Below are 13,126 nucleotides of genomic sequence, written 5' to 3'. Positions count from 1 at the left end.
CGCAACGGAAAACCAGTTGAAAGATTTTGTAACTTTAGAACACAAGAAAAGCATGGTGCCCAGTCTTTGGCAACGTCCATCATCGAACAGATAAATAATCATTTGGGGAATTGTCGACATAAGCTAATAGCGCAAACATATGATGGTGCAGCAGTCATGAGTGGTTCGTCACATGGGGTGCAGGCTCTTGTTAAGGAAAAGTTTCCCAACGCTTGATACATTCATTGTTATGCCCACCAGTTGAATCTCATTATGCTTAAAGCCGCTTCCATTAATAAAAATTTGCGAATATTCTTCACTAAACTTCAGGGACTTTAACAGCTACTTTTCAGCACCTACTCAAAGAACAGCAGTTCTCGACGAAATAGTACGAAAACAACTGCCATGTTCAGTACCTACTCGTTGGAATTTTCAGTCAAGTAGCGTCAATACCGTTTTGGAATATAGGGAAGATATTATCACGAGTATGAATAATATGAGCCAGGGGAAAAAAACTGTTTAATGAGAACACGATCGTGCAAGCCTGTGGCTTAGTAACAATTTTGAAGGATGAAAAGTTCATTTTTTGGCTTTCATTTTTTCGTAAAATTATAATCCATGTGGATATTTTGTATAACCAGCTACAAAAAGGGATATTGACCCAACTAACGCACAAAGTCAGCTGACAGCTTTTGAGCGTGAAATTGCAAACATTAGGGAAGGAGTGATTGAAAATTCAACAGGTTTACACGAGTACCATAAAAGAAGGAGAACTGGAGATGGCTCAGCGATGTGTAATCTATTGCAGGAGGCAAAAAAAGTATGTGATGTCGTAAGTTAAGAGGCAAAAGAAAGATGCAAGTTCACTGGACAGCTAGTTACAGCCCCTCTCTTTCTAGCAGAGAAATTCGCTACTTACTCTTCCACTTTTCCAGAAACTTCTTCCAGAGCTGCTATTGAATGCTACTCTTTTTGGAAGCAAAGAAACTTCGAACGGAACTCTCTGTTACTTATGGAAGAGAGGAGTTCAAAAGCATGCGTGGAGCTTTGAGCTTTCTGGATTACATAACAGACAATAATCTTGGTGATACACTGAGCGAATCTGTGAAGCTCCTGAAATTACAATTACAATGACCACATCAGAAGCAGAACATTGTTTTTCTTCGCTGAACTGCATCAAAACCTTCTTGCGGAATACTATGGACCAAGAAAGACTATGAGCACTCGCGATGCTGTGTATTGGAGGAGAGCTCATTTTAGGAATTGCGGACTTCAGTCAAAGAGTGATTGAAAGATATGCAAATCTGAAGGAAAGAAGACTAGAGTTCCAGTACAAGTGATCTCCCCCACATTCAAAGTCAGAGATATAATCGAACGGCGTTAGCATCAGTCCTGCTGAAAAAGGTTAGTTAGGCATGCCTACCGCTGTTTGAGTACATAGAGGTGCAGTTGATTTTAATTCCTTTTATTCTGCAAAAGTAATACTTTTTTCTGTGTACATCTTTTGGTTTTATTATGAGTAGAAGCAGGAGTGACACAAGCGAGCTGCCTGTTTATATCAGGCATCACAAAAACATTGAGCAGTGTACTGATTTTCTCTCTTTTGTTGATGTTTTCCTTCGTGAGTAAAGTGCACCACCATCTTCTTTGGTCACGAGCCGCCACTGCCTGGGAGCATACACTCTGGATCCTGCCTTCTATTAAACTGCGCCAGGATTTTCGTGTGATGTACTGCTAAAAAAGAAACAGAGATCAACATCGAACTGTTGATTAAGGTTGATATGTCGCTTTTTTCAAATGGAGGATCCTCGAGGGACTTGGCCAGTGCATCCAGAGGTATGCCAAGGGAACAATCCACGAATGAATGAGGATCAGTACAGACCATATGAGGATTTAAAGTATTTATTTTACTTAGATGTAAACAATCTGTATGGGCTTCACATACTTTTTGAAGAGGTCTGATGGTCTTCCAGATATCAAATCGTCAGATTGAAAGATGAGATCGAACCTGTGGCTGCTGATGCTGGTAACGGATATGTCCAGGAGGAAGACCTGGAGTACCTCACCAATTTGCAAGATGTACACAGCGACTTAACATTGTGTCTGAAGTGCCTAGTTTCACGAAATGCTTCTGTCCCTAAGACAATGCTGCGGAATAAACAGAAATACATTCTACACTACAGAAACCTCCAGCAATGTCTCAGGATGGGGATGCATCTTGTTAGAATCACTTACATTACCTCCTTTGACCAGCATGCCTGGTTGAAGTAGTACGTTAATATTAATGCCGAACGGAGTGTTGTCGTATTGTGTGATTTTGAGAAACATTTTTATAAATTAGTGAATAATTCAGTCGTGAGATTCATTTAGTTCACTTTTAGGACTGGCGTTATGGAACCAAAGATTACTTTTCCAGGCCAAATTTTAAGTGGGCCACAACCTTCAATGAATGATTACTGCTCACTGTGGAGATGGCTAAGGTTTCAGTAGAGTTCACGAAGCCTATCTATATGAGTAATTGTATTCTAGACCTCTCCAAACTCCACATGTACATATTCCAGGACGAGTTTGCAAACTTTGCTGATGTCTAGTTATTTATAAGGATGTAGGCACTTTCACGAACTAAGCTAAAGGCCGTGATTCATATGCAGTAATTAGGTAAAATCCTGAACAATTCGACCTGTCTGGACGTACGGCTAATATTCCTTACAGTATAACGTCTTAGAATAAGAAAGTTATCGGACTGATAAACGATGAGATGAATGGCTTGCAGATTGTGCAGTTCGTGGGGCTCAGATCAAAAATGTACACTTACTGTATAGACGCGGATATCACCCAAAGATGGGTGTGCAAAGGGCTCTTACAATCAAATACTATAAGGAGAGTCTGCCGAGCGGTGTTCCACCTCTGCATATGGTCACCAAGTAATCTTTCAGCTGCTAGGCTATGCTATCATTAGGCATATCTGTCAATGAATATGTCCCATATTAACATATTCATTAGCAAGGCTGATGACTGGGTTGAAAATAATAGCACAAAAAAGTTTTTTTGGATATATTTATTTACATAGCGACAATTACACAGACTTCCTCCTGATGCCCCCCAGGATCAAGGCTTTCCATTTCTGATGCACAAACCTGTGAGTAGATATCTCTGACAGATATTTATAACAAATATACTTGATAAAGCAAGAGACCCATCAGGTCCCATCAGCTTTAACACATGAGACCTAGACGTATGAACAGAAAGCAAAGAAATGACAACAGTAGTTCAACGTTTTGCGTTTACAAATGTCTTATACATTCTGCAGTCTATAAACGATGTATTAATAAAGTAATTGAAATTCTTGCTGGCTATGCAATTTGTACAACATGAGAAGTGGTTATTATCAAACTAATAATTAAGCTGAGAGCACGAGGCTATTTCTCTTATTAATCCTGTGTGAGGCACTAGTGCAGGGCCCTATGGTTACTCTTTCAAACTGATGGAAGGAACAAAATATTAATAAGGATATGACATTGTCTTTTGACTTGTGATTATTAGCTCCCAATGAATATATCTGTTTTCACATATAACAATATGATTAACATTACATGAATTATGTGATATACAGGCCGCTATCATACAAAGCCTTACTCTTCTGGATAGTCATGAAATATAAAATCTGCAAAAACGCTTTGGTGAACAAAATACTGGCTTGCTAAACTCAATTATGAACAAATACAGCACGTGAGCAGAATTGAAGCTGCCCCATGTTAATCGTAACCTCGAATATTACTCTGTTATTCATTATTCCTTCCTAAGCATGGAATATTACTTTTCTGATATGGCCCACCAAATCATAAGTAAGAGATAGACATTACCTTGTATTCCAGAGTAGACGTGTGGAGAAATACTGAATAGAGTTCCCAGTATGACGTCGTGAATATGAGTTGTAAGCTGCTTTCAGATTTCGCTCTCCAATTTTCTCAGTAAGATTCAACGCAGTCACGCTCAAAAGCACACACCATCACAAATAAGTAATACAAACACCTAAACACCAGAACAGCTCAAATGGAACACACACGAAAAACAAGGTTTTGCTCTCCTTCAAACGTGCAAGCCGTGTGGAGCGTCTCAGCGCCCTCAGTTGTCATTGGCCGATGCCTTTCCCCTCTCAAAGCTCTTAGGCAAGATAAACTAGCATGACAGATGTGGGAGTGAATACACGGAAAATCAGCCACTGGGTGCAGATTATTCATGCGTAGTTAACGTGCAAGAACTTAGGAGGAAGGAAAGAATATTAGGGTTTAACGTTCTGTCGACATCGAGGACATTGGAGCACAATCTCAAAATGTTTCAATGATGTGGAAGGAAAATGACCATGCCGTTTCAAAGGAAATTGGCCATGCCCTATCAAAGGAAGTATCCCAGGATTTCCCTGGAGCTATGTAGGGAAATCATGGAAAACATAAAGATGGCTGAACACAGATTTGAACTGTTGTCCCCCAGAATGCAAGTGCAGTCCATTAACCACTGTACCATCTCGCTCGGTGTAAGAACATAGTATATCGAAGTTCGCAAATTATAACAGACAACTTTCAAGATTTACTTTTTATGTCAAAACGGAAATCATATGTGTAGCAGCTGTTTTAAAAAGTGCGCAAGAAAATAGATTTCTCCTTTGTGTGGATATGAAAACTATTCATGAGTCACTGAAAGTTCAGTTTCACTCAGACATTTTCTTTTAATATAGCTGACCAGAGCCAATTTTTTTCTTTCTGCATACAATGTACGACAAAAAAAAGAACAACGCATCACAAAGAAGTTATGCAAATTGGTCACAAACTAATATTCGTACAGTTATAGAACAAAATACAAAACGGTAAAATTTGCCACCCAGTGGATGAATATGTGACTTTGCAGTGCAATTTCACCGCACAGCTGACAAGGGTAGTGAACAGGTAAGATGTCGATACCAGGACATTAGGTTATTGCGAATTTCATTCCATGAACTCAGTTGGACAGTAACTGTGTCTCGCACACAAGCACGTGAATAATATATTCAGATGTCAGCATCTGTGATAGGATGCGTAGCTGAGTTCAAAGAAGCTGCTTAGAGCAACTGGAGAATCGCTCGACGTTTGAATAGGAGCGATACCACTATCTGACGATGTTGGCAGGAGTGGGTGAATCTTGGTCGAACACATTGTTGAGAAGAAAGCGGTCAACGTGCAGAGAAAACAGAACATGAGGACTGAGCAATCGCCAAAGAGGGCCTCAGAGCCCTTGATTCATCATTATCATCAATTCACGTGCAACTGGTGCAGCAGTGAGCACAACGGCATTTAATAGAGAGACTACCGTTGACCTCTGTACACCAAAAAGCCTGTTTCCAATGGTGTTGGGCACGTTTGCTCTCAAATCTGATTGGAGTAGAATTGTCTTCAGTGATGAGTCCCCCTTTGAACTGAGCCCCGATGACCAGTGAAGACGTGTTTGAAGACGCCCTGGACAGCTGTGGGATACCAACCTGACTGTCGCATACCATGAGGCCTGACAGCTAGGACTGATACTCTGGGGTGCCATTTCAGTTGGACCATAACCACGTTGGTTGTTATCCACGGCGCCCTTACAGCAGTGCGGTATGTCGACGATATCCCATGTCCCATTTTGTTAATCTTCATGGCAAACCATCCTGGGCTTACATTTCAGCAAGATAAAGCCCACCCGCACATGGCGAGAGGTTGTACAACTTGTCTCCGTGCTTCCCAAATCCTGTGTTGGTCAACAATGTCACTGGATCTTTCCCCAACTGAGAACGTTTGGAGCATTATGGCAGAGCCCTCCAACAAGCTTGTGATTTTGACTATCCAATGCGTAAATTGAACAGATTTTGGCATGATATCCCTTAAAAGGACATCAAACAACTCTATCAATCAATGTAAAGAATGTAAAGTGTAAGGCCAGATGACGTCCAACTACCCCCTCCCCCCCCCCCCCCCCCCCCCCGTCCACCCGTCCAAGCCTTTTTACCCTTTTGCCTTGATACCGAATTTCTGGTCTGACTGGCCGTCAAAAATTTTACTGTTGGTAATGTGTATCGGATGCTCAGGTGTATCAGTGGTGGACGGCAAGCTGTGGCAGGAGCAACGCGCCTTCGTGATGCGTCAGCTGCGCTCGCTGGGCTTCAGTGGGGCTGCCATGCAGGCTCAGGTGGGGAAGGAGGCGCGTGCCCTGCTGGACGTACTGAGCAACAGCCGTGGAAGGCCAACACAGCTCAAGAAGGTGTTGGCGCCCTCCGTGCTCAACGTCATACTCCAATTCTGTGCTGGTGAGTACACCTGTCCATTCATGTACTGCTAGGTAGTGTCTGCGAGGTGCTACCTAAAAGTTTCAAGAACGCACACTAATAATTAGAAAACATGCATCAAATTTTAATGTCCACTGTCACCTTCAAAATAGTCTCCATTCGCTTGTATGTAACACTTCCTGGTATTTTCCCCGTTTTGGAAGCAGTGCTGGAAGTGTGCTCGATGAATTGTACTCATCTGTTGCTATTCCATTGGAATCTGTTTTGTGTAATCAAAAAGTTGCCCTTTCAACTTCATTGTCATTTTCGGGAAGAGGAAGAAACGCAAGGGGCTAGGTCAGGTGAGTAGTGAAAATGGGAGACAGTTGCCATGTTGTATTTTGCCAGGAATTCCGTCACAGTGAGCGACGTGCATGCGTGAAGTAGCAACCAGTCTTTGTTCTCCCATTGCACGTTTGCATTTTACCTCTTCCCTTTAAAAAAAAAGCTCAAATGTGTGTGAAATCTTATGGGGCTTAACTGCTAAGGTCATCAGTCCCTAAGCTTACACACTATTTAACCTAAATTATCCTGAGGACAAACACAGACATCCATGTCAGAGGGAAGACTCGAACCTCCGCCGGGACCAGACGCACAGTCCATGACTGCAGCGCCTTGGACCGCTCGGCTAATCCCGCGCAGCCCTCTTCCCTCAATCATCTCAAAACATCTATGTGACTGTCTGACCATATGGAAAAAATTCCTTACGTACAATTCCACGGACGTAAAAAAAAGTTAAAAAGAAAGCATTAGCATCGACTTGGTGTTACTGCTAACTTGGCGCGACTTTTTGGGTTGTGGAAAGGATGGTATCTTCCACTGCTGTTTTGCTTCAGCGCCATGTTTGCACCTGGTGGCCAAAATTGTAACTAACGTTTCCACAGTAAATCGATTCCACATTAACTCATTAGCATATCTACCAAATTTTGCTGTCATTCGACAATTCCAGCTCACACTGGACCTCTGCGAGCAGCTGCACTTTACCTGTAACCGCCTGGTACTTTCGCGATCGTTTCTGGAGTCGGGTCTAATGACAGTTCGTCCGAGGGTGGGCTCCCGGCAATCTTTATTCACTTAAATCACTCAGATGTTCTTGCTTGGCTTAAAGCTTCCACACGAAAAGCCTCCTTTAGCTGCGGAGGGTTTCAGCTGCAGTTTTGCGGAGCTTAAAACAAAACTTATTGGAGATCCTTCTTTGTTCTTCCATGTCAGTCATTTCGAAATTCGCCGACACAGTAGAACGCACTGTAAATAAATCAGCAACAACGTACACTGCAATGTACTCACAATGACGTCACGTGGAAGAACGGCAATTGAAAGATATAAGTAGAGGCGCCTAGCGGCAGAAGATTTTGCTACTGATTGTATGGGCGCAATATTAAAACTATCAGAAATGTTGGGTAACATCTCAAAAATGGTTCAAATGGCTCTGAGCACTATGGGACTTAACATCTGAGGTCATCAGTCCTCTAGAACTTAGAACTACTTATACCTAACTAACCTAAGGACATCACACACATCCATGCTTGAGGCACGATTCGAACATCGGCCGTAGCGCTCGCGCGGTTCCAGACTGAAGCGCCTAGAACCGCTCGACCACACCGGCCGGCAGTAACATCTCATAAGTGCCGGTACTTCCTCTCCTTTTCACATAATTGAGCTAAATTCTTCTCTGTAGTAATTTACACGGATTTCGCAAACAACAGTCGTGTGAAACACATGTACGTCCGCGAGATCCAAGAGGCAACGGATACCACTGCCTAGGTTGATGACGTCATCCTTGACTTTCAGGAGCTCTTTTGATACTGCTACGTACTGTCTATGGGAAAAGGAAGTTTACTGATTACCATATCAGCATTGTTACTGGACTCAAGAATTTTAGCAAGATCTTGAGACATAAAAATAACTTTGGGCCATGACCGAAGCGAGTGTTACATGGCCACTGCAGTTCGCAGATAATGCTGTTGTACACGGAGAAGTCCTTCTTCGTAAAATTGTAGCGAAATGCTGGAAGACCTGCAGAGGACTGCCGCTTGGTGCAGGGATTGGCACTTGGTCTTCAGCATAAATCTTCCGACACGAAACACCGAGTGACGTAGGATAGTCATGCACTCTAGGCGTCACAGTAAACCCTCCTGCCACGCTGCACTGCATTGAAGCTTATAGGCACATGGCGCACACTTGTGTAACTCACAGGCAGGTATGAATGAAAGCGAGACTTTCCATGCTTTAGTGAAATATCATTAGTGTTATTATTATTAATCTTTATATTAGAATATTTTTTTATGGATAGTGAAATGCTAGCGTATAGCCTCCAAAGGACGTCAACCTCTTTCACCATCTCGCAAAAACACTACTTTTTCCTGGGGGGTGAGGCTCGCAAAGGCTGAGACCACACTGACCTGTAGGTTTTGTAAAGTTATGTTGCGACTTTTTCATTATTTTCAGTTTTTGTCTATGTTCATTCTCAATTCGCTTACTACCTTTGCATTTTTGTTTCTTGTTGATAGCTTTCATTCCGTTGAAACTGCGTGCCCGTAAGAAACAAATTACGACAAAGGCCTCCACTCTTGGATACTTCTCATTTATAATGCCCTTTTACCGTACAAAACTTTTCGGTTACGGTTAATGAAACTGCATGAAGTTCTCTTGGATTTTGAAAGTGACTTCGATAAAACTTGCTATTGACTTCCTTAAAGATTCTAAGGACATTGCCTGAAGTCAGTTCTTTCTTGAAACATTTACATGATCAGATAGTTTACCTTATAAATGCGCTAATTCGGGGTGTTTCCTTTAACTTTATAAACAACATAAAGCCGGCGGCAGTGGCCGAGCGGTTCTAGCCACTTCAGTCCGGAACCGCGCGACTGCTTGGTCGCATGTTTGAATCCTGCCACGGGCATGGATGTGTGTGATGTCCTTAGGTTCGTTAGGTTTTAGTAGTTATAAGTTCTAGGGGACTTCTGACCTCAGATGTGAAGTCCCATAGTGCTCAGAGCCATTTGAACCATAAACGACATATCCTGCGATCACCCCTAATTCTTTTCCCTGTGGTATCTTATTTCTGTTCCCATAATTTCTAATTGTTGGTGAAGACAAACATTGTCCCATTCCCAGCAGTGTTTGTTTTCACGGTTAATGTTTTGTCTAGTAGGATTTTCTTCATTATATATAGATACATATATACATCATTACAGTACCTTCGCTTTTGTGCCCGAATATTTCTCTCATTATTACCCTCATTATTATGCCCTAAATCACCACCAGAGGATGGTAGATTTAGAGCTGCAACAGCAAGAGTCTTCATTTTGCGTTTCGAAGGAATATTCAGTTGCTTAGATTTCAAATCCCTTTCATAATCCAAATCAGTAAAATATATTGAGCATACACGAGTATGTGCAACCGAAAACGAACCTACACGTTTACAAGCATTTATCTATTTTCGTTTCGTCCCAATGCTTTTGGGAACTGTGTGAAACTTAATTCCTGAATTACTTGTCTGCTGTTGTTTGTATAACTGGCGATCGCCCCGCAAACCATTGTTTTTCAGTTATAACGTGCACTGATAATTACGGGATAGCTCTGGGTTCAGTCGTTATCACCCTGGACTCGCATTCGAGAGGGCAGCACTCCAAATCCTCATCCAGTTATTCAGCTTTAGAGTTTCCACGGTTTCTCTAAATCACTGAATGCAAATATCAGGAATGGTTGCTTTGACAGGAAATGGCTGATTTCCCTCTCCATTCTTCCTCCAAACGAGCTTGTCCTCTGTTTCTAACGACCTCGTCGTCGACGGGAAACTAAATCAAAGTCTTCCTTCCTTTAAGCGTGAAGCGGTTTTTATTATGGTTTCCCGAGCTTCCTGTTGCTGGGAACAGACTTCGTTATTATGTTGGTTAAACATTCCTGACATGGGTTAGTCTGTGGGCGAACTGCAATGTATGGTAACTGAAGAAAATTCACAAGCATAGATAGCTGAAAAGCATTTTATTCGATGACCCGTTTAGGTCGAGCTATGCTGTTATCATCGGATCTTATGGTTTTGAACTTTTACAACGTGTTATTCATCAGTGTTACAAGTAGTCTCACAGTCCACAAAAATGATTCAAATGGCTCTGAGCACTATGGAACTTAACATCTGAGGTCATCAGTCCCCTAGAACTTAGAACTACTTAAACCTAATTAACCTAAGGACATCACACACATCCATGCCCGAGGCAGGATTCGAACCTGCGACCGTAGTGGTCGCGCGGTTCCAGACTGTAGCGCCTAGAACCGCTCGGCCGGCTAACATTCCACATGTAGACCCCATTATCATGAAGATCACTACACTTCGGAATGCAAATTTAAAAGCATTATGTACAAAAACAAACATTTCTATATTGTGCCGACTGCAAATATTCACTTTCATAACCAGATAGCAGCTGCCTGTCCTCAAGTGGTGTGCTTGAAGTACTGGTCTGGCCAGTGAGCTGTGCGGTCTTGGCCACATAATATATGACTGTTCTAGCATCTCTTAAACAGTCAGTGATAATTAAATACTGCGACAAATATTTTCAAATGGGGTATTGCAGTAATCGATAAACCTATAACCAGATGTCTATGATCGTAATTTGTTTAAAAATGATCTTGCACCTCCATAGTGTAACTTTTTTCGTAGCAAGGATGTTTGAAGAATTACCCCAACTCCTTCACAGTGGAATTCTTTGTAGCAAGAGTGTTCTTTGTTTAAAAAATGAGTCCCAGCATGTCGACAGAATAGCTGTTATGTAGAAAGAGTGTATTTTGTTTAAAAAAGTCCCATTCTCAAGGAAATACGCTAGATCCTCCATCCTGTTTATCCTTGTTCAAAACCCTGTCTGCAATGGTAACAATAAATAATGCTGGATACCCCACAGATGTGCTAGACATCCCTTCCCCGTTGTATAATATAATGGTAATAAAAAATGACTAGGTACACACACATGGAGGGACTCAAAAACATTACTAAATCTCTCTCTCTCTCTCTCATGTATTTATAGGGTGGTTATAATTAAACTTTCGCTACTTGAGAGGGCCCCCATGAAAAACGTGCGATTGTAGGACAACAAAACTTTACGGAAACGTTTTTAAGGACATACAGAAGAGAAATAACTAATAAACCATTGAAGGAAACACATTTCGATTTCCACATGAAAGGGTAATACTTGTTAGTTGTGTACCATGTTTACGCTCTAGGTTACAAGTGTTCAAATGTGTGTGAAATCCTATGGGACTCAACTGCTAAGGTCATCAGTCCCTAAGCTTACACACTACTTAACCTAAATTATCCTAAGAACAAACACACACAACCATGCTCCAGGGAGGACTCGAACCTCCGCCGGGACCAGCCGCACAGTCCATGACCGCAGCGCCCAGACCGCTCGGCTAATCCCACGCGGCTCTAGGTTACAAACGTTGCTCAATGGGCTGATCATTTGCATCCATGACTGACAAACTAAAGATCAGAGACTGTTCTATTGCTGCATAAAACATCTCAAGTGGGATGTTCCCCACCTCCTTCGCTATGGTCATCTTCAGTCTCTTGATGTTTTAGTGTCACATTGATAAACCCTGTCCTTCGACTAACCCCACGGCCAGAAATCACACAGGTCCGAATTTGGTGATCTCGGTCGCCACACAATTCACAAATCTCCTGTTAATTTGAACTTCTGAGTCATTTTCTTCAACCCCGGTGTGGAAAGGGAACCCATCCGTATTTCTTTTATGCATTGACATCCATTAAGAGTAGCAGCACTGTAGTAACCAAAACCCAACGCGGGAACGCCTTGGGCTGCGGATCGGAGCCGCTAGGGGGGGAAGCCGCCGGCGGTGGAGCACGCACCATCGGGTAAACACAAGGACGAGTCGGGTGACAGACCAACGACAACCGACAACAACCGACAACGACCGACTATGACCGACACAACAAGGAACAGATAAACAACGCAGGCTTGTAGAAACCACAACACCAAAACCAACAGTAAATCCACTCGGAACCAGAGCCAGGCAAATGTCAACAACGAGCAACGACCAGAACGCAGTGCCGCCGAGATAGAGACGCAATCCAGAGCGAGTACCAGACTGGCTGGACTAGGGTTTTTTTCCCCTTATTGTTCTTTTTAAACCCGTACAAACAGGCAGGTTGTCAGCAGCTTGTTACGCTGCTCTTCAGCCATAGAAGAAACAAAGAAGCAACAGAAAGAATACATTAAGTTACATAACGGTGGGGAATAAAACAGTAGACACATAAAGACAAACACGGAGCCGTTCACACTCGACGATAATCCACACTACAAACTGTTGGCACGACGCACAAACACTGAAGATGTCGATGGCACAGGTGAACGATAGAGCGCGACGGTGAACACTGAACACGACGGCACACATGAGACACTGATGGTGATGATCTCCGGCGCGCGAATGTCCACCTAGCGTGTGCGAGTCCGGGGACCTGCCAAGAGGGGAAGAAGGGCGAGGGGGGGGGGAGAGGGGAGAACAAAGATGCCAATGACTGAGGAGATGGGAGGAGGAGTAGAGGGACAGGGGAGGGGAAGCCCGAGGGAGGAGTTGGGAGAAATGGAGGAGGGAGGGAAGGGATAGAGAAGGGAGGGAGGGTGCACAAAGGAGCAAACACAGGAAGAGGGAGGGAGGATCAAAGTGGGTAGGAGGGGTAGATGGAGGGCAGGAGGGCATCATCAGGGAGGGGGAGCTGGCGGAAGTCACCTTGGGAGAGGGTAAGGAGGGTAGAGATGGAGACCGGGTGCGACGTGGGAATACAGGTGCGGCAGCGGGCGG

General features: G+C 43.1%; 1 protein-coding gene across 1 annotated transcript in view; it reads left to right on the top strand.

Moving 5' to 3' along the window:
• LOC126482004 (methyl farnesoate epoxidase-like) overlaps positions 1-13,126 on the top strand; it is a 107,637-nt gene that overhangs the window by 57,206 nt on the left and 37,305 nt on the right. Inside the window, exon 3 of the mRNA XM_050105970.1 lies at positions 6,074-6,292. Within this exon, the coding sequence (XP_049961927.1) occupies positions 6,074-6,292 (219 nt within the window). The remainder of the gene's footprint in view (positions 1-6,073; positions 6,293-13,126) is intronic.

The sequence above is a fragment of the Schistocerca serialis genome, chromosome 5 (genome assembly GCF_023864345.2).
Source record: "Schistocerca serialis cubense isolate TAMUIC-IGC-003099 chromosome 5, iqSchSeri2.2, whole genome shotgun sequence".
NCBI classification, from domain to species: Eukaryota; Metazoa; Arthropoda; class Insecta; order Orthoptera; family Acrididae; genus Schistocerca; species Schistocerca serialis.
This window is presented reverse-complemented; position numbering and strand designations above follow the sequence as displayed.